The 21,771-nt window shown below is 60.2% G+C and overlaps 1 protein-coding gene across 25 annotated transcripts in view; it reads right to left on the reverse strand.

The window, feature by feature from the left end:
- Positions 1-21,771, reverse strand: part of SYT7 (synaptotagmin 7) — a 66,480-nt gene that overhangs the window by 22,215 nt on the left and 22,494 nt on the right. For 8 of the 25 annotated variants that reach the window (XM_073809041.1, XM_073809032.1, XM_073809034.1 and 5 more), the window contains 6 exons: positions 15,408-15,511; positions 11,232-11,311; positions 7,396-7,477; positions 7,086-7,217; positions 5,988-6,212; positions 2,014-2,382 (listed from right to left, as the gene is read on the reverse strand). In XM_073809041.1, the coding sequence (XP_073665142.1) occupies positions 2,014-2,382; positions 5,988-6,212; positions 7,086-7,217; positions 7,396-7,477; positions 11,232-11,311; positions 15,408-15,496 (977 nt within the window). In that variant the 5' untranslated portion in view covers positions 15,497-15,511. The other 17 variants (XR_012333568.1, XM_073809043.1, XM_073809036.1 and 14 more) reach the window with 10 other exon arrangements.

The raw sequence follows: 21,771 nt of genomic DNA on the forward strand, positions 1-21,771 counted from the left end.
CCCCGACTCTACCTGGGCCACCAGCATTTGGGGCAAGAGAAGGGCGTCAGAAGCACGCCAGCGAAGCTGTAAGGCAGGGGTCGGGGGCCGGCAAACTACAGCTGGTGGCCTGTTTTTATACAGCCCACAGGCTAAGAATGGTTTGTACATTTTTAAAGGATTGTTTAAAAAAAAAATGTGATCGAGACCACACGTGTCCCTCAGAGCCTAAATGGTTTATAATCTGGTCCTTTACAGAAAAAGTCTGCTGACCCCTGCTGTGAGGGTCGACAAGTGGAAGAGGTGGGGGGATGAGGAGGGCTCTGGGGGTGGCCGGCAGGTGAGGGGCACGAAAGCTGCGGTGGGCAGAAGCAGCGCAGACAAAGGTGCTGAGTGATGCTCATCAAATCTTCGCCAGCTAGAGAGGCGGGGAAAAGCGGGCACCCTGGGGGCTTTCTGCCGCGGGTTTTCTTCCCAGAGCCCAGGCGTAGCCCGTGTCCCCCTGTGATGGCCGCTAGAATGCAAGGCAGGGGGTGGCTGTGCAGAGAGCAGCCTGCGGTCAGGAGGGGCAGAGGGCTGCCGGCTTCTGGCTGGTTCTCGGCGCTGTTCAATTCCCACCACTTTCCTAATCCACTGGTGCCACGGCGTCCGTCCCAGGACACACCGCCTCCTGGAGGCCAGGAGGCTCTGCTGGGCATCTTGTCTCACGCAGGCATCCAGCTGGATTCCCAAGGGTCCTTGGGTGGGGGGAAGCCCCAACAGATGCGCCGCCCGGTCTTGCCAAGTAGCGTCACAGGCAGCGTGTCCTGCCTGGCCAGGGCCACAGGCCACTTGCATGGGTATGGGAAGCTGGCGTGGTGGGGTGTCTTCCATGGGGGTGCTCCTTCCAGGGGCAGCACTCCCGACCGCCCTTTCGGGCTGGGGTCTCAGCCAGAGAGGCAGGATGCTCTGAGGACTTGTTCGCCTTCAGAATCCCCACATCGTGCCAATGAGCTGGGCCTTCACCTTGGCCTTCCCCTTCCTCCTCCCTTTCTCCTCTGCCAGGCTTAGTGCGCTGGTCTCCTGCTCCATGAAAAGTGCTCCCAGGAAAGACCTGGGTGATGAGAATAATCCCCAGAGCCTGGAAGGAAGGTCACGTTAGGCCAGAGGAAGGAGGTGACGTCAGGGACTGAAGCCCAGGCCTGCCCTGGGCTCTGAGAGTGAGTATAGATGCTCAGAGGGACACGAGGGAGAGGGCACCCCGGGCAGGGCTCTACCAGTGAGGGCGGGGCCAGGGGGGCACACGGTGGGGGGCTGGGGGGACACACACAGCAGAGGGGAACGGCTAAGGCCGGACACCGATGGTGTCTTGTTACTTCTCTGACCTGTACGCGCGAAAGAGGGCTCTGATTCAGAAACATTTTCTAAAGCTTCGGGGGAACATCGGAGGTTTGTCCTCAGGGAATGGGTCGTGGCGGGAGCCAGGGAGAGAGCTGGAGGGCAGGTGGCTACAGAAGGTCAGAGAGGCAGAGGACAGGGGAAGTGGGAGGGAGGGAGGAAGTGGCAGCAGGAAGGTGAGCAGAGTTGGGTTACAGGCAGAAGGAAACTGGAGGGGAGGAGGCGAGGCCTGACCCATGGAGTGAGGGAGGCCAGGTTTGGGAGGGGAGGAGAGAGGTCACAGGAGAGCAGGGAGGGGAGGGAGGCCAGGAGAGCCTGGGACTGGCTGGGAAGGGGAGAGACAGATGCGGGGACCCCAGCAACATCCCCTAGTGTCTCCACTGACTTTCAGGGAGGAACTTCTCCAAGCCCTGGGGGCACCGAGCGGGGCTGGAGTCCTCAGAGGGGTGGCTCAGATACGAGTCCTTCCACGGGGGGCTTTAGGCACGAGCCGCAAGCCACAGGAGGCTGGGGAGGGGGCAGCGGAGTCTGCTGGGCCCCCTGCCTCGTAGACGGAGGGCTAAGATCATTCTGGGCCAGCCACTCCCAAGGAGACAGGGAGGAAAGAGGCTGGGTCGGGGAGGGGGGCGGGCCGGGCCACTCAAGGGGGGGACTTACAGGAAGGATTTCATGTCCAAGCCTCGGTTTCGAATCTGCCCCACCACGTGGTCCCAGCTGCCTGGGTTGGAGCGGCTGCGGCCGCCGGCAGGCCGGTACTTGGAGCCGGCCGAGGAGCCCTGCCGAGCCTGGCCCCGGCCGTAGGCCCGAGAGTTGGGGCCCGGCACGGAGGCCGCGTGGGCCTGCAGCTGGCCCAGGCTCTGGCTGGTGGTGGGCTGGCTGGTCTGCCGGCCCCGCTGGTGCTGGCTCAGCGGCTGCTGCAGGCTCTGCTGCCGCATCAGAGTGCAGGGTCGCTGGCATTTCGGCTCTCCCGTGGAGCTGGGGATAGACTCAAGGGTAGTGGTCGTGGACAGGGTGGAGTCCTCGAAACTTGGGGCGGGTGGAGGAGAGGAGAGAAAGGAGAAGCAGGTGAAGGGATCACAGTGGAGGAGAAAGAAGCCTAGGGCCAGGACGAGGAGGCCCCAGTAAGGGGCGCGCTCTGCCGGCCCTCGCCGGGCCTCCATCGGAGTTGTCGCCACTGCCGTCGTCGCTGCCACCCCCTCAGCCAGGCGGCCGCTGAGCCCCGCGCCCACCCTGAGGCCCCCAGGCCGGCCCCGCCCAGCAGCCCCCCCGCCCTGGCCCTGGCTCAGCTAGTGCCCGATACTTCCTGTCTGATGGTCTGGGTGGGGCCGCGGGAGCTGCAGAGGCTGCGTGGTGAAGGCAGGTCCCAGGGCCCTGTGGCTGCCTGTCATGTTGGCCTGGGACGGGGTGGAGGGAGCTGGGCCACCCCCTCCCGTCGTCTCACTGGGGGACCCCGGGAAAGTCTGCCTCTGCATTCTAAGTACTACTGGCGTTTGCAGACGCGAGGAAATCCAGGCCAGCGCAGCGCTGGCCTAGTAATGCGTGGTGAGTCAGCGGAAGCCAGGGATTCTCGTGCTTTGTCCTCGGACGCTGGGGCGCGTCCTCGGGCTCCCGGACCTCTGCCCTGTGGCTGGCGCTGACTCCGGTTCAGGCTCTGGCGCAGATCTTTGCCCTCCTTCTGGGGTTCCTTGTATCTGAGGCTTAGGGTCAATTCCCGGGATCTTGGGAATGACGCCCAGTCAGAGGACGGGACGCAGGAAACCACTTGGCTGGCCACTTTACCACAGTTCTGACGAAGAACAGGGTAATTATCCTGTCCTCTGTGCACCTGTAAGATGGTACCTGCCTCATGGGCCACCAGCATCTCTGAAACACTCTGGGAACAGGGCAAGGACAGACAGGAGACAGGACACGGCTCATCAGAGGTGGTCTGGGGTCAGAGAGACCCAGGGTTCAAAGCCCATCTCTGCCGCTTCTTAACCGTGGGACTTTGGAAAAGGGAGTCCACCTCTCAGTTTCCTCTTCTGTAAAACGGGGTAAAAATTCCTGAGTTGCCTCCGTCATGCAGTTGCCATGGGGACCAATGAGGTCAGGCCCAGGGAAGCATGCTCCCTTGACAGTGGAAGCTGCAAATGTCTTAGGAGGTGGAGACAGAAGGAGTCAGAGACTCCTGGCCTCCCCAGGCAACCTGTCTGCTTTGTCTCCTGGCCAGAGATTTCAGCGCATGCAGGGCCACAGCCTCAGAGGGCCCAACCTCCACTTCTTCTCTTCCTTCCCTCCATCTTCCATTCCAGTTGTCTAGGGCAGGGGTTGGCAAGCTATGGCCTGTGGGCCAAATCTGGCCCACCACTTGTTTTTGTAAATAAAGTTTTACTGGAATACAGCCATTGTCATTAATTTACATCCTGTCTGTGGCTGCTTTGGGGCTACAAGGCTGGGGTTGAGTAGTCATAAAAGAGGGTATGTGACTCGCAAAGCCTCTTCCCTATCAGGCCTCTTATAGAGATAGCTTGCCACCTCCTGGTCTAGAGCCACAGGGTAGCCGTGGTACCCCCGAGCTGCCCGAGGGAGGCCCCAGGGCCCTTGGAGCCACTTTCACCACTGCAACCAGACCTCAGCCTGGCTCACCCCCTGAGCCTATCCTGGGAATCAAAAGGACAACAGTTAGGCTGCCCCTGTGCGCTGAGAGAGAGAAAGAGACAAGAAGAGTGAGAGCAAAAGAGGGAGAGAAAGTCAGAGAATAGTAAAGAGAAAAAGAAAGAAAGAAAGACAGAAAGAAAGACAGAAAGAAAGACAGAAAGAAAGAAAGAAAGAAAGAAAGAAAGAAAGAAAGAAAAGAAAGAAAGAAAGAAAGAAAGAAAGAAAGAAAGAAGGAAAGAAAAGAAAAGCAGGAAAGAAGGACGGAAGAAAGAGAGAAAAGCAAAACAGGGCTTTAGCTGGGGTCTTGGAAGGAGCGGCAGCCTTGCCTGGCTCAGGCCTGGAATCAGGGCGACCACCAGAGGCAGGTGCAGGCCTGGCTGGCCAGGGAGGCCCACAGCTCCCGGGGGGCAGGCCGAGGAAGCGGGTGGACGGCACCCGGGCAGCCGCCTCCTCCTCCGTGTTTGACCTCATTTTGGTTTTCTGTCACAGCCCAAATTAGTCCAACTTACAACCTCTCAGTCACGGGAAAGTAAAATCGGTTCCTCCAGGCCTGGAGCCAGTGGATGGCTCAGAGGCCTCAACCAGCCTGGAGTCTGTGGCCAAAGCAACCTAGCGTGGGTGGGGCGCTGGGCCTGGCTCTCTGAGGGGGTGTCCTGGCGTGGGTGGGGCACTGGGCCTGGCTCTCTGAGGGGGTGTCCTGGCGTGGGTGGGGCGCTGGGCCTGGCTCTCTGAGGGGGTGTCCTGGCGTGGGTGGGGCGCTGGGCCTGGCTCTCTGAGGGGGTGTGGGGCTTCCCTCTGGGGTTCTCCGGAGGCTCAGTGTCGGGGAGAAATCCGCTCGTGCTCCCTCAGGCCAACGAGCAAATGGGGTCTCAGCGTGGTGGCCCTCGGTGGTCCCAATGGCGGGAACCACAGGCTTTCTAAGGAGAACCAGCCCAGCCGCTAAGAAGGGGTCAGGGCTGTTGGCCTTCTAAGTGAGAGACTGCTCCATTAGCTGGGAACGAGGCAGTTCTAAAAGCTGAAAATGGAACCTATATCCCAATGGGTGAGAACGGTCGTAGTTCAAAGGATTTAGAGCCCGGAAGGCTCAGCTATGGGGAAATGGAAGGTTCTAAGAGCCAAGATGAGAATAAGGCTGCCCCATGGTGGGAGGGGAGAACATACTGTCTGCTGAGAACAGGAGCTAGCCCTATGTCTGCTGCTCCCAGGGAGGGACTGACTGGCCGGCTCAGACAGTTATTAAAAAGGAAACAGCTCTTCTGTCTGATGTCCAGACCACCTTCGTCAGAAAAGAGAAGTTAGCTAGGGCTCAACAACCCAACCTCCAAGAACACACAATCCCAACAGCTGAGAGTGGGACCGCGCACTGACCAAGACTGGGACAGCCGATGGGGATGGCCGAGATGAGGATGAGCCAGTGGGGGCGTCCCGGCTGCTCAGGGCTGGCCTGTGGAACGGATGGTGTCACAGTGCAAGCAAGACTGGGACAAGCCAATGGAGTCGCCTGAGAGTCAGAATGAAATGGCTTAACCCCGGGTCTAGAGCCACCTGCTGGCTGCAAGAGGGAAAGCCCGGTGGCAGATGAGTGGCAGAAAACAGGCTGAGAGTGGGCCAGCTCCCCAGGGATGGATGGTCCAATGGCTAACAGCTGCAGCCTGATGCCCATGGAGGCTGAGATGGAGCGGCCAATCAAAGAGGATGGGATGACCCAAGGACTGAAATGAAGCTGCCCCGGGGGCAGAAAATGGAATGACCTGGTCACCGGCAAAGAAAGAAACGGATGGGGCAGCAGCCGGAGGCTGGGATGCACAGTGCATGGCTGAGTTAGTCGTGCCCGATGGCAAGGATGATGGGGGTCTCGTGAAGGGATGGGATGAGCCAGGGGCCGAGGACGGCACCTCTGGGGGCAGCAGCGGGCATGCCAGGGGTCCTGCTGTCCACACTGGCGGGGGCAGGCCTGAGCTCACGGCTCCGGCGGCCGTGGGGCCATCACTCACTTGGACAAGTTGAGCTTCCCGGCGGCCAGGTGGCTCTGCACCGTCCGCCAGCGGCCTCTCCCCGCCTTGCCGCTGCTGCCCGGCTCGCTGGGGGCAGCGCCGCCGCTTCTCAAGGCGTCCTCTCCGGGTGGCGGCACCGGCGCCGGCTTCTCCCCCAGCCGGCCTCCCCGCTCCACTGCCAGCCCCGCAGCGGCGGCCACTTTGGCGCCAGCCAGGAGGGTGCCACTGGAGGCACCAGGAGGCAGCCGGTCCAGAGGGGCACCGGGGGTGGCGGTGGGGGGACAGAGGGCAGGCCACACGTGGGGGTGGGGATGGGGTGGTAAGAGGGGGAAAAACAACGACAGATAAAAGGAAGAAAGAGACAGTGAGAGAGGAGGAGGAGAGAGACAGACGGACAAGAGACGACAGAGAGAGAGAGGGAGAGAGAGAGAGAGAGAGACATCAGCACTGCAGATGGGTCACCAGCGGAGCCTGCAGAGAGGAGAGAGGGGGCCAGGCGGGCTGGGGTCGGAGAACAACGCACCACGACAGTGGAGGGGGGCCCCTCCCCACCGCCTGGGGCTGGGGCGGCGGGGGTGGGGGGAGGACAGCCACCTCCAAGTCTATCCCACAGGACAACGAAGGGTTAACGACGGAGGAAGAGCGGGCTGTCCAGGCCAGGAGGCCCCAAGGCAGGGAGAGAGAGAAAGCCGTGTTAGTCAGAGTTCATCAGCACCACCACCATCACCGCCACCACCGCCACGACCACCGACCACCGACCACCGCCAGAGCAGCCAGGGCAGCGGCACACAGCAGGGAGGAGGAAGCAGCCACACCGAGAGGGAGGGACCAAAAACGGGCAACCCCATCCTGACTGCACAGAGGGGGCCGGGGCCGCGGGGACCAGCTGGGGGCTAGCCCTGGGGGAGGGGACGGGGAGGGGCAGGCAGGCTGGGGGGGTCAGGAGGGGTTGCTCGTCTCCATGGTCAGCCTGCCCATGGGGTGCGCGGGTGGGGAGGGGGCAGGAGAAGTGAGGGGCCGGGGGGGACGGGGGGAGGAGGGCGTGCGCGGATACTCGGATACTCGGTACATATGATCAAACCAGGTAAAGTCACTCACTTGAGGGACAGTCGTGGGTCGCCATAAGGGGCGTAGGGTGAAATGTTTAGAATAAACTCCTTGGGAGGGTAGGAGCTCCATTTCTGCTGCACTGTGCTCTCATTGTTATTCCAAAAGTCTCTGTCTAGATCACTGGAGGGGCAGAGAGAGAGGGGAGAAAACAGGGAGATACAAGAAGAAACAAGAACTGCAAGTCCTGTGCGGCGGGCAGAGGGGGAGGGTGGGGCGGGTCGGGGGCGGGCCGGGGTCGGCTCCTGTGAGGGGAAGAGAGGCGGGTGGCACACGCACGGGCGCACGCGCACACACACACCCGCACACGCTCCAGGGCGGGAGAAGCCGCGTGCAAGGAGGCGAGCCGCAGGCGGGCAGACTGGAGCCTCGCACCCGGGAAGCTGGTGGGAGAGAGAAAGATGGTGAGAGAGGAGGGGAGGGGGAGGGGAAGGGGAGGGAAGAGGTGGGGGGGGCCGGGGACACGGCCTGGGCTGGGATGGCGATGGCGTGGGGAGTGGGCGGAGGACAGGGTGCTGGCTTCTGGCTGGAGATTGCTGAAAGGTAGATCAAACCCTGCTGCCCACGTGCTGGGCCTCAGTCTCCCTGCCTGTCGAACCCTAAGGCTGGCTGTAACCGCTGAGCCATCCGCTCTCCCATGCCGGGGTTGAGGCCCCAGTTCTGGAAGACCGGGAGTTCTCCCCGCTTCCAGCTACCTAACGGAGCCACTCTTGGGACAGGCCCAGCTCCCTGCCAGTCTCTCCTCCTCCCACTGGCCTGAGGTCCCCCTGGCCTCCTCTGTTCTCTCCCAGCCTCGGGAAAGCCCGGGATGCAGGCTTCACAGGAGACCGGCCAGATCTCAGCTGAACGGAAGGCATTCTCTGCTCATTGCAAAAGTGGTGGCTGGGTCACCCCAGCAAAGGGAAGCGTCTCCAGGCCTCTGACATGGTGGTTGTCTGCAGGTCACGGGGGGGCCCTTCACGTGGAGGCCTGGGCCTGTGCGGAGGAAGCCTGCCCTTCTGTGGGGGGACAGATGGGCAGACTCAGCCTCCAGCCCTTGGCATGTACCTGGCCTGCCCCTGTCCTTTTCCAAACTGGAGCTCCTGGGTCTGGAAGGAACGTGTACCCCGGTCTCCCCACCCCCTCCTGTGCTGTGACGTGTCCTACCGAAGAAGCAGATATGCTAGAAGCACAGAGAAGGCAGGGACCTCCCCTGGAGGAGGGCAACAGAAGCCTCAGCAGAAGGCATGGCCTGGAAACCCCAGGAGGACCAGGGGCTTCACCAGCTCGTCAGGCTCCTGGGACCCCAAAGAGCAGAACTGGGAGCACAGGGAAAGGAGGGCAACTCCCAGGCCAAAGGAACATTCCGGAAAGGAGCCACGCCTGAGCCCTCAGGAATGTGTCTACGGGAAGGGGCTCGGGGAGGAGAGTCAGGGGTGGGCCTGGCGTGTGCTGAGGCCACGCCACTGCTCAAGGCCGAGGTGAGAGCCCTGCTGCGGGGAGGGCACTGTCGGGAGGCACACCCCCTGAGGATGGAGGAGACGTGTTCTTGGGGGACCTGCTTCTCCCCCACACCACCCCCAGAGTTTGACCTCAACCTTGGTTCTCAACCTTAGCCTCGGGAACAAAGGAGAGAAAGAAGGAGAAAAGCTGAGCTGTCCCCACAGGCCAGGAGGAGACAGTGGCCCTGGGCTGAGGGTGGGCAGGGCCCCCTTGGGCCTCCCTGGTGTGGTCAGTCTCTGCCAGTCCAGAGAACACCTTGGAAACATCTCACAGGAGACTCTGTGCACAGGGTCCAAGGCCAAAGTCCTGAGCCAGCTCACAGGGGCAGTGGGTGCCGGAGGTGGGAGAGGCAGAACAGTCCACTGGGATGGAACCCGACCGGCGGCGGGGGGGAGTCTCCCTGGGGAGGCTCCCTCCACAGAAGAGCCTATTCCCTATTCCCACCAGAGACATCCTTTGGGCCCCTCCCCTAGTGTAACAGAGAGATGGAGCAGTTGGAAGGCCTCTCTCCCCCTGCCCCCTCCAGATCTCCAAAATCGAGGGCCATCCAACCCTAGGTCCTGGAGAGAGATCCACCCAGGGTCATCACTGCCAGGCTGGTCTCCCACCCTGTGCTCCAAGGAGCTCCAGGGCCCCTTGGGTTGTACGCTGTGGTACCAGAAAAGAGGATCTTTAATTAAAGAAGTTTATGAAACACTGATTCCTGTACTGCAGGACTTCTCAGAGCCTTTAATGTGCCAATGAATATCACTGTTTCCCAAACTTAGTTGGCCATGGAACCCTTGATTCATGGGATCACTATTAATCTTTTATGGGGCACAAGCGCTCTGAGGAACACAGTTTGAGAAACAGTATTAAAGAATGCAGCTTCCCAGAATCCTTGATAACACGATCCTTTTGGAGGAGGTCCTAAGCCCAGGGGGAGATTGTGCAGCAGGTAAACCCTGCTTCCTGCCACTCGACTGGCTTTGGGCCCAGGGAAGAGGCAAAGGCCTAGGAACCTGGGGGCATGTAGACAAGAAAGGTGGCTTCCTCCCCCTGGGGCAGAGGGTCTGAAAGCTCAGCCGGGTGGGAGGGGGCAGGGACTGCAGGGCCACAGAGAGGCAGGGGACGACCCACTGTTGCGCTCACTTTGCCTTAGAGAGCCCGCAGAGCCTGCTCCCCGCCCCACTGCCCCCTCTCTGCTTCTCTTGTGGGCCCTTTTTAGGTCTATCTAGTACACACACAGCCTTACCCAGGAAGCTGATGGTCAGCTGGCAGAGACAAGCTCTCTGGCCCAGACCGTGGCTGCAAACTCGGTTAGAGGCCTGGCCTGGAGGTGGCAGGTGCCGGGCTGGCCCCGTGCTCCCGCCATGTGGTCCCTCCCCTCTTCAGAAAGCCTGGGGCCTGGGCTCTGCCAGCTCTCGGCTTTGAAGACTGGAGAGCATGCAACCAAACCCAGCTTCAAAGGCTCCCCGCGGCCTCCTCCCAAGCCCAGCCTCGGCCTGGCCCACCCCTTCACTTACCCGCCCCCCAACAGACACACACCCACAGCTTCTGCGAAGGCCCCAAACAGGGTCAGAGCAAGAGATGCAAAAAGAGGAGGGGGGCCGACGAGGGGCAGGGAGGGAGCCCTCAGGAGAAGGGGAGAGGAAGGAGGGAAGTAGGAAGACAGGAAGATAGACCAGGGGAAGGGCAGGAGGGAAGGCATGGGCAGGCGCGGCTGGGGCCTTGAGTTGAAGGAGGCAGGGTGGGGCAGGAAGGGCTGGGGGAGGCCCCGCTTCCAGGCGGAGCCCTTGGCTGGCAGGCTAAGATGGAGGGGCGTCCCGCAGCCTCCCCGTGAAGGCCTAGGCCAAGAAGCAGAGAGGAAAGGGCCAGGCACTGGCCAAAGGGTACAGAGCCCTCTAGGGAGAGCCCCACCCCTACTGCCCTGTTCCCAGAGCCCCCAACCAGGTGAGAACCTTCTCCCAGCGTCTCCCAGTGACCCTCAGCAGGGGTCTGCAGAGGGTCTGCAGTGCACGGCAGACCTGCCGACTTGAAGACTGATCTCAGAGCCAAATGCGGAAACTGGGGTGAGCCAGAGGCAGCAAGATGTGCAGTGGGGACCGGGCGTGACGGGGGAGGGGAGAGTCTCTCCCCATCGCTCTGCTTTCCCTGAGCAGACCAACACTGGGTCCTGCTGGGGTCCCCAGGGTTTTTGTCCGTCCTTCTTCCAGGTTACCCTCAGAACATTGGTGGGGTCTGAGGAAAGAGTCTGAGCCGCCACCACCCACCCCCAGAGAGGGGCTCCCCAGCCCCAGGGCTGGGGGAGGAGCTTGGAGGTGCAGGGGAGTTAGGCAGGGCTTGGGGACAGCGTGAGTGTGACGTGAGGGTTGGAAGGAGGAAGCAGCGCCCGGGGTCGAGGGAAGAGGCGGACAGTGCTGGGAGGGAGACCAGCCAGAACACGGGGCTGGGGGCCCTGGAACACTGAGGGTCTGGGAAGCACAGGCAGGAAAGGCGGAGCCCCGGGCCACCCTGAGGTGCTGGGAGTGGGTGTATGGGACTGGGCTGGGGAGAGAGCAAGGCACCAGGTTGTGAGGGGGGAAACTGAATGTGTGTGTGGCCAGATCTGGGGGGGTGGTCCTCCCACTTGGGCTGCCTGCGTGCCCCACCCCAAACTCGAAGCCTGGCACCTACTTGATGGCCTTCTTCTCACTGCGCCCACGCCCTGAGTCTGGCGTGCCCACCGTCTCCAAGGAGTTCTTGTAGCGTTTGCCCTGTGGAGACAGCACCAGGGTCACTCCTGGGAGACAGGGCTGGATTCTCCCTGCCTCCCCAGAACGGGGCCCTGGGGGGAGGGGAGTACACTGGAGCCCAGCCTCGGCAACAAGGTCTGGGGCCAACGTGTGAGGGTGTCCCCACCTTGGGTGCCAGCCCTACCAATCCCTGATCCCCGGTGGGCAACTCCTGGGCCCCATCGGGCTCTAGGACTTGGCCCGCCCCCTTGACCTGCACCCCATCCCTGACCCCTAGGGATGAGGTCCCTCCCATCTGCCTGTCTCCTGGGGCTCTGGCTCGGCTCCCAGAAGCATATCTCCCTCTGCCGTGGACAGACGGCTCTCAGGCGCCTGGCCACGTCCCACTGGCCACGTCACTGCCCCCAGATGGTGGGGTGGCATCCTGCAGGGCAAGGTTGGCAGTGGCCAGTGACGTGAGTGGCAGGGGCAGGGAGAGGGCCCGTGCCCAGTCCTGCCGGGGCCATGTCCGTCACTGTCTGGGGGCTCCCTGGGGGTCCCTCCTGCCCCGGGCCCGTGAGGCAGGGCAGGGCCTGAGCACCCTCCTTCACAGGAAGGCAGCCTTGGGAAGCGAGGCTGCCCACTGACGCTGGGGCCGGGGGCAGCCTGGCTCTTCCTCAGCCAGCACGGGTGGAGGGAGGGGCAGGGCAGGATGACGGGGTGGGCGTGCCAGGTCCCCTGGCTAGAGGAAGGGCTGCAGCGGTGACAGGGCCTGCTGCCAGGAAGGTGAGCACCGTTCACCTCTTTGGTTTGGGTTTCTAAATTTAGCTCACACAGAGCCCGGCACCATTAACATTCCTGGCTGCCACCAAATGTCCTCACGCACACCCAGGGGCCACGGGCCTGGGCGGGGGAGGGGGGCTGTGCAGGGGCCGGAGCTGTCTCCCACTGGGCACCGGCCTGCCCCTGCCCAGCCGAGTGGGGTCGGGGACACACGCACACGCACACGCACACGCAGGCACACATTCCTCCAACATCCCGTCATGTGAGCCAAGACCACAGCCACATCAGTCAATTACTGCATCCTCCCTGAAGCAGAATAAAAGCCACACGGCCGCGTTCCCCGACGCTCCCGCCAGCTGCAGCCCCTTCCGGGGACTGGAGCCGCCTGCTTCGGGAGAACAACAGCGGAGCTCCCAGGAAGGGGTGGAGGTGGGGGGAGGGCCCTCATGCCACCTCCAGTACCCCTGTGCCTCAGGGGTGCCAGGGTCCTGTGCCAGCAGTGCCCCACATTCTTCATGTCACCCTGCTCACGTCCCGTGCCCTCTCCAGCCCCCCTTTCCCCTCCTGTCTGAAATGGTGTGATGTCACTGGATCAGCCCTGGGTCCCTCACCCTTCAAGCTTCTCATCACAGGTATTATTATTATTATTATTATTATTACTCTGCTTACCTACTTCAGCTCCCACCCCAGGGAACGTTGTCCCCAGTGGCAGGGACTGTATGGGCTCTGGTACTTGGTGTGGAACCTGGTACCCGGCAGTTCCCCAAATCCATTAACAGGAAGCCCCACCCACCCAGGGGTCCAAGCCTCAGGCCGTTGTCTCTGAGCCAGAACTTTAAGAGTTAAAAAACAGAGCTGCTGGATCCCCTGGGTCCACAAAAGCTGCCCTCTCTCAGCTCAACTCCGGTCCCTCCCATCATTACCCAGAAGTTCAAATCCCAAACAATTCCTAGTTCCAACTGGACAGATCAGGAGCCTGGAGCCCCGCCCTGGTGGCCAAGGGCCCTTCTTGGGCAGGACCCTCAGGCAGGAGCCCCGCCCCCCGTTCTCCAGCAGTTGCGGCAGCGTGGGGCAGGCAGCACCCTGCCGAGAGCCCCCCCCCATCCCACCCCTCACCCCTTCTCCTCTTTCTTCCTAGTCTTCAGGGAACTTGCTCTGGTCCGCACCCTCTTCGAAGGCTGGTCCGTTGCCCCTTCCCCAAGGCCCGGCACCTGGTTCACCCAAGGCATTCTGGGAGCTTCTGCCTGTCCCTCTTCCTTCCACAGCTCAGAGAGGCTTCCCCTCCAGCTGCAAGGACCCTTTTGCAGAGGAGCTGGGGCACATGGGGGACAGAAACCAGGACAGGACTTGCCTTGGGGGTCAGGGGAAGTTAATGGGGCAACGATAGGAACCCCAGGTGGGGTACAGGAGACATAAAACAGCTCCAAAGGAGCCCAATCCCCCAAGCCTGCTTATCAGGGAGGGGGTTGGCCAGGCTGATCCGGAAAAAGCCAGTTGGAGATTAAGGAAGTTATTAATGTTTGGAAATGGGATCTGGGCTGTCAGGTATCACGTCACTGCTGCTGAGGGGACAGGCAGGCAAGGAGAGCCCAGCAACTGTGCAGGGGGAGCATTGTAAAGCCCCTTCCGTGGAGCACGGAGACAGCCTGGACAAAAGGCTCCCTGGCTTCTGAGACCAGGGGTTGGAAGGGGGTGGCAGGATTGGGGGGTCCTAGGCGAAGGAACGTTCTATCAGCAGCTCAGAGGGACAAGTCAAGAGGGACACACTGCGGTCCGGACCCCTGAGACCCCTGAGGAAGCTCTGGCTGGAGGCTGGGAGGAGGGGCTGGGCCAGGGAAGGTTCCACAGCTCTCAGCTTCCCAAGGCACTTACTGCACTGACAGGCCCCCACCTGCTACAAAAGCTGTCATCTCTGAACTCCTGTCTCCAGGTGAGTGGGGGTAGGGCTCTCAACGAACACAGAGAAACACACACACACACACACACACACTGTACCAATGCCCTCAAAGTCGACACCCTTAGCACAAAAGACCCCCGCTCAAGGTCACCAGCAGCGCCTGTTCATACAACCCTCCCCTGCCTTCAAATACAGACAGACAGACAGACAGCCGGACGGGCCCTGCAGCGAGGCGCACAGGGCTGCAGTGCGTGCGAGCCACTCCCCAGCCTCGGAGGACGTTCGCACACCCGAGCACGTGGCCAAGCCCCTCCTCCACCTCCCCTGAAATTCTGAGACAGACAGAGAGACAGGAAATCCAGGAACAATGCAGGGCAGCCAGTCTGGCACCTGCCTGCAAGGAGTGGGCCCGAGTCACACACACACTCGCACACACTCACACGTGGGGCAGGGCTGGCCTTCTCCCTGGCTCCTCTCCAGGGAAAGGAGCTTCCTGAAGCTGAACATCCCGGGATGAAGAATGACTCCCATCTCCCGGGTTCGCCTTTCCTGAAGGAAGCACGTTGGGTTATGGGCCTCTTGGGCCCTCCCCAGGAGCACCTGCCCCTTCTCTTCTTTAGGACTAAGGCATGGAGCCCCCGCCTACACAGCACCCGTGGCCACAGCCCTTCCCCCCACCGTGCCCCCCGCCCCTCTGTGGCGGGCAGGGAGAGAATGGGGCTCCCAGATGCGGCACCCTGCCCTCACTCCCACCGTTCTCAATCTGGGGCATGGAAGGTGCCTGCCAGGGACCCTTCTTCACCTAAGCCTGGAAAGGCCCCACACCTGGGACACCTCTGGGCCCACCTTCGGGGGTCCCCCCTGCAGTCCCCAAAGTCCCCATCGCACTTCTAAGCTGGGGCAGCAGGACGGGGGATGAGTAGGGTTCTCGAGGCTCAGCCCCACTCTGGGAGCGGCCGGGGCGCAGGGAGGGCGGCTCAGCCCGGCTCCTCCTCCTCCCGGCGCCCTCCGGTGATGAATGTCCCTCCTGATGGTCTCGTTACTTACTGATGGCCTAATCCTGCTCGTTAATTTCCCAGCCCTCGTTAAAAATGAAAAGAAGCCGTTTGTGCTTGTACAAACCCCCAGAACCAGGATGGATGTGCGGGCGCCCAGGGGGGCGGGGGGGGCGGGCCGGGTCAGGCGGAGCCTCCTCATTGGACAGGAGGCCCAGCTCGGCCACGCCCAGCCCTGTGCTGGGGGCCGTGGGCGGAGGGCACGGGACGCTCAGAGCTGTGTGGGAGGGGGCCTCGATTCTCAGTCTGCGCGTGCGTGCGTGTGGTGTGAGTTTCCACGGAAGTGTGCCTATGTGGGCAAGTGGGTCATCTGCACGCGCCCTTGAGAGCGTTCACGAGCCTGTAATTGAGTGGGGATGGGGGCAGGGCCAGGCCCCGTCCCCGGGGCCCTTGGGAGCCTCACCAGTTTGCGCTGACACCAGTGGCAGAGGCCGCAGAGGACGACAGTGACGCTAAGGCTGACGGTGATGATGGCAGAGACCAGCAGGACATCGCGGGTGGGCGCCCCTGGAGAGGACACACACAGGTCTGACCCTCACCGGCCAGGGCCAGCTACCCTCCCTCAGCCCAGAGCCCCCCGGAACAACCACCCTAGCCACACTGGGAGCTCTGTGCCCCAAGTTCTCCTCCCAGCTCTGCCTTGCTGGCTGACCTCGGGAAGTCTCTTCCTCTCTCCGCATCTCACTTTCCTCATCTGTAAAATGGGAGTCTCCGGGCAGGTCTCTCCCAGTCCCTCATGGCACGAGCCCTGCGTGGGGTCCGCACCACCCCCCAAACTTCGCACCCTCGAAGGGAGAGGCCAAGTGTGCCCTTGGCCTGGCCAGGCCTCACCCACCGGGCTTTCAAATGCCTCTAAAAGAGCCACCGCTTCTGTGTGGCATGATTCCATCCCTGCCCGCCCCCTCCCCCACATACCCGGAGCCACAGCTCCAGCCGAATTTGCCCAAAGCGTTAGTTCCCGTAGTCCCTCTGACGACATCTGCCCCACAGGCACTGACAGACCCTCTTAAGTGTTGCCCAAGACTCAACAGCTGCATGTATAGTCAAAGAGGGAATCTCTGGAACGCTCTGACCCGTCCTCATCCCCTTTGGCTCAGCTTTTTTTGGGCTGCAAGTCTACCCAGCTGGCCTCTGCGCACCCTGTCCTCCCATGCCCTAGCCCCTGAGCTCGCCTCCAGTCCTCCCACCCCATCGGCTCAGCCCCCCCTTTGCTGGCTGGCAATGTCCTAAATGTTCCCCAGGGGCTGCCCCACAGCTTCCATTCTAACAGCTCAGGGGTCCTGTGCTTTCAGAGTGGAAACCTTGATGGACTTGCCCTGGGAGCAAAACCCCGGGTTCCTGTGTAAATCCCACCACTTGCTAGCTGTGTGGCTTTAGTCACCTAACAGCTCAGTTTTCTCCCCCCCCCACCCCCCGGTAAATGTGGATTAAACCTCCTCCCTCCCTCCTCACAGGTGGCTGTAAACACGAGCCCAGAGCAAAGGTAAGGAAGGCAAAACTTGACCAGAAATCCTCATGTGGGGGAGTGAGCCGACAGAGACCGGCACAGATCACTAGTGCTCTGTAAATACGTGTACGGCGGGGACGCGTCCTAAAGTCAAGGGGATGCTGTTTATTTACAGAGGAGCCTGCTTAGGCTTTCGGTTTCAGCGATGGTGGTAATTAAGAGTTGACAAGATCTGTCTGGTCCCGGTTCCTTCGGTTTTAGCTTCTGGCGTCCGGTGTCTCATGCTTTGCTGCGGGGCCTCATGAAGGAGGGCCAGGCGGTCATCCCCTGTTCTCAGGGCCCTCGGGCCGCCTCCCACCACCACTCCAGTGCCCTGGGCAGCCAGTCTGCTGCCCGCTCTCCCCAGAATCCTGATTGGGCCCCACCCCTCCCTCCCCAACCTCCGGAGCCGCCGAGCTGTGGGAAAAAGCCACCCTTGCTGGGCACCTCCTGTCCACCTGCCAGGCCAACTAAGCTTCCTCCCATCCCAGGTCCACAGCCTCGGTCCCCAGGAAGCCACTGCACCAGTTCACTGTCAACCTCAGGGCCCACAGCACCAGGGAGCTCTGATCCGGACAGTCCACAGACACCGAGGAACTGGTCCTGCCTTTCCCTCCCTCGGGTGGAGGAGCGCAGCTCTGCAAGGCTGAAGGGGCCACATTTGTCACAGTTCTCAGGCCAAATGGGAGGCCTCCATCTTTAACCTCCAGGCTTCTGGGGGTGGGGGGGTGCATAATACCACAGGGCACACCACCAGGGCCCCCAGACCCAGGCCTGTGGTAAAGAGGTGTGCGAACACATCTTCCAAGAATGAGGCCGGCGCTTTTTCTAACTCTCTTCATGGAAGCTGCCCCTGCCCCACGGGGAGGGTCTGGGGGGCAGGGCGCTATCGATCCCTGGTCCGGGAAGATCCCACATGCCACGGAGCACCTAAACCCGTGTGCCACAACTACTGAGCCTGTGCTCTAGAGCCCGAGAGCCACAACTACTGAAGCCCGCATGCCTAGAGCCTGTGCTCCACAACAAGAGAAGCCACCGCAGTGAGAAGCCCGCGCACCGCAACGAAGAGTAGCCCCCCATCCCCGACCCCCACTCGCCGCAGCTAGAGGAAGCCCCCACGCAGCAGCAGAGACTCAACGCAGCCAAAAATAAATAAATAAAATATACATAAATTTATAAAAAAAAAACAAACCCTACATTAAAAGAAACAAAGTGAAGATAATAATGGCAGTCACCCCGTGGTAGTACTCAGTAGATACGGATTATTATTAAGGTTGTTGGGTTAGTTCCCACTCAGATGTACAGAGAGCTCTGGAAACACAGATGAAGAAGTGGTTGCTGGACTAGGGAGCTATCTGGGAAGGCTTTCCTGAGGAGGCGGTATTTGGTGTGGTCTGGGAGAGGGATGTGAGGTGAGGGTAGGACAATCTGGGCAGAGGGAACGGCGAGAGCAAAGGCATGAGAGGGGAAGAAGGGTCAGGCGTGCTGCTTGAGGAGCTGGACTAGGTTATGGGGAGTGAAGTGGCGAACCAGGCTGGGAATGAGAGTAGGGCCCGATGGCGGGGGGCTTTGTCTTCCAGGCCGAGGGGCTTCCTGTGTTAGTAGGCCGTAGGAGCCATGGAAGGTTTTTGAGCAGGGGAGGGGCAGGGTCAGAGGGCGAGTCAGCGAGCTCACGAGCTGGGAGCTGTGGCAGGAGGTCAGAGTCCAGGTGATTCCTCTGCCCCCGTGCCCTTTCTGCATGCACCCTTCCCCCACATAGCTCTGGCCATGGGGCAATTCTCCAAGGGATTACCTCCCTGGAGCCTCTTCCTCTCTTTGCCAAACAAGGTCCTTATCAAAAACTGCTCTTCAAGCCCTGCTCCAGGCTGGAGAGCCCCTGAGGACAGCGGCTGTCAATCCCAAAAGCCAGTGGTCCCCAGAGACCCAGGGAATGCCCATCTTAAGCAATTAGTATTCTGTGGGCATGGAGAATCAGCACTGGGCTAATTGGAGTCTAGGAGAATGAGGCTGAGGCCTTATTCTGGCCACTAACCAGCTGTGTGGCCACGAGCAAGGCGCTCGGCCTCTTGGAATCGGTGCCTTCACGTGTGGAGAGCTGATCCTTCCTCACTCTGATGAGAAGCAGGGGTTCTAGGTGTTCCACATGCAGCAACAAATTCGTCTTCACAACAATAACCGAGGTGAGCATTAAGACTGTCCCCATCTTACAGATGGGGAAACTGAGGTACGGAGGGGCCAAGTACTTTGCCCAAGGTCATTCAGCTAGTAGGCGGTGGAGCCAGGGTTCGAACCCAGGCAGTCTGACTCACAGTCTACATTCTTTGTCTTGACATCACACCCACTACAGAGGCGAGTGGCCAGGTGTGTTCTTTGGAACACCTAGGGTTCCCAGGAATTTCTCAGGGGCCACAGAGATGGATGCTGAGTAGATGGGGCTGTGTCCCCTCAAGCCCTGTTCAACGAAAGCAGCATGGTTTCCCTGTTTCACATCTTGGGCTTCCACAGAAAGTTCCATTTGAGGAGAGGGATGTGTTACTAAGGAAAGTTGAACCCTCCTGGATCAGTGACCCTAGGAACCCCTGCAGCATGAACGGATGCTGTCATCTTCCAGGCAGCTGACCCCTCCCACAAAGAGTCCCAAAGATTCCCTGCCCCCCACCCCAAGCAACCCTTGGACAGCCCTTGAATCCACGGTAAAACAAATCCTTGCCAGTGCAAATTGCATCGATGCTGTGAACAAAAGTGACACGATGTCCTCGGCCTGCACGAGACATTGCCATCAAGGGGGGCAAGCCTGTTCTTGCCTGCCAGCCAGGGCGAAACCATTCCCAGAACACGGAGTCACTATGTCTCGGGCTGCAAGGGACCTTGGAAGTCAGGCCTCATCAATGAACGAACGCCCTGGGCAGCCCTGTCAGGGGCAGGAAGCTGCTTCTGCAGGATGCAGACCCTCCACAAATGGGCGTTGGTAGCTAGGGCTGCTGTGTCTTGAGCTGAGCTCAATCTGTCTCCCTGGAACTTCCCCCCAAGGTCCTAAGCTTGTCCTCTGGAGCTGCCGGGAACAAACCAGCTCCCACTGCCACATGACAGGCCTCCAAATCCCTGCTGACAGCTCTCATGTCCCCTTCCAGTCTTCTCCAGGCAAAGCTGCCCCAGCCCTTCTAACCCTTCCTCCGATGACATACATGGTTTCAAGTCCCCTTAGCGTCAGCATATTAACATTTGGGGAAAGAAAATATTGCAGCCCTAGTCAGCCTTTTGACAGAGCTGAGTTCCACGACCTATCCGTGGGCAGAGGAGACATCTGGGTCCCAGGGATGAGACACAGACAAGGGCAGACAGATGACATCGGGAGACTTGGGAGGCTGGGTGAGCCAGGAACAAGGAGAGCTAGGCCTCTGGGGTCCAGTCCCAAGAGTGCCAGGATGTGAGATGTAAACTCAGGCATGTCCCTGACCCTCTGCCCAGGCCTTTGGTGGCCGTGTCAACCAATTAGAGCCCAGGATTAATGACAATCCAGTAGAGTCCTGTAGGCTTTGCCAGGTGCTGCTGGCATAGCCCATGGTTCTGACCATGCCACCCCACCGGGAGCTCTCAGGGTAAATAAAACCTGTGTGCTTGAGGAGGTGGACCCATTTTGAAGGTGGACAAGATGCCCACACACAGCCTTCCCTTCTAGAACATCAACTCCATGAGGGCAGGGCTCAATCTCGTGTTCACCGCTGTCTTCCCAGCACCAAGGACAGAGCCAGGCATATAGTAGGTGTCCAATAAATGCTTGTTGAATGAATGAGGAGGAATCCCAAGCCTCTAGGAATGATAGTAATAGAGGCTACCATTTATTAAGTGCCTACTGTGTACCAGACTATGAAGGTAGGGGCTGTACCTGCTTTGTTCATTCTGATAACCTCTGTGACAGGCAAACCCACAGGAGGTGCTCAGTAAATATTTGTTGAATGTCCAGTGCTTGCATACGTTACCTCACTTGTCACCCAAACAAGATGGGATAGAAGAGATGGGACGGGCTGCAGTGACAGAGTTTGAGAGACTCTCTCTTTTAAACACACACACACACACACACACACACACACACCAGGATCCCTTCTGGTCTTCCCCCATGCCCATCTTTGACTGACAAGTCCTGATTTTTCTAGACCCAGATGAAAAGCACCTCCTCCAGGAAGCCTTCCATAATCTCCCCAGTGGGAATTAATTTCACAGAGCTCCCATCACACTGTGCCTGCACCCTTCTTTTAAGGTACAGTGACTAAGTGCCAGGGCTCTGGAGCCAGACTGTCAGGCAATTCGGATTCTTACTCTTCCAAGCTGTGTGACCTCATCTCTGTGTGCCTTGGTTTCCCCATCTGTAAACAGGGATAGTACAGGCCCCGTAGCACTACTGTGAGGTTTAAAGGAATTAGCACAAAGAATGCACTTAGCACAGTGCCTGACACGGAATAAGTAGGCAGTAAATGCTAGCTATTATCGTAGCATTACCACGTCGAACCCTGCATTAGAGACATCTGAGGCAGGGAGTTGGCCCTCAGTGTGTTGTATGAAATACTGAATACACATTCAGTTTTCCCCACAGGACAGTGGAAGCCAGGGGTCACGTCTTATTCGATCTCGTGCACCCCTGATCCCCGCCCCAGGACCTGGCCCAGGGCTTAACCAAGAGCAAGTATCAGTGAACACCTATGGCAAGGAATGGGGAGGGTTGAGGCATGGGGCTGGGGGGTGAGGGTGGGCAACAGCTGGAAGCCAGGCTGGGCTTCAGGTGTGAACTGCAGAAATGACCCCGTCCCTTGCCAGGGCTCTGCTCCCACTCCCAACTCCTTCTCATCTCCTCAGCAAGCCATGACTTATAGATGAACAGAATCAAACAGGGCCGCTGGCTGCTGAGATGCCCTGAGGAGCTGCCAGAGAGGGAATGGACTTCTGAGGGCAAGCTCACCAGCTGCCCAGGGTGGAACAGGAGGGGAGGGGGAGCAGGTGCGCACCTACAGGCGAGAGCCGTGGACACCCATGGCCCACATACACGAGCCACGGAGACTCACCCTCGGCACAGACGCCTGTGCCCGCCTCCTGCGTATAAACACACGCGCGTGTGCGCACACACACACACACAAGCCATGCTGACTCACCCCTTGAATGGACACCCATGCTCACACTCACACACAAACACGCACACACACCCACGGTCACGGTCATGGTCACGGTCACGAACAGATGCCTAGACCACTCTGCTGTCCACGAGGTTTAAATGTTCATGCACTTCCTC

The sequence above is a fragment of the Tursiops truncatus genome, chromosome 8, assembly GCF_011762595.2.
Source record: "Tursiops truncatus isolate mTurTru1 chromosome 8, mTurTru1.mat.Y, whole genome shotgun sequence".
Lineage (NCBI taxonomy): Eukaryota > Metazoa > Chordata > Mammalia > Artiodactyla > Delphinidae > Tursiops > Tursiops truncatus.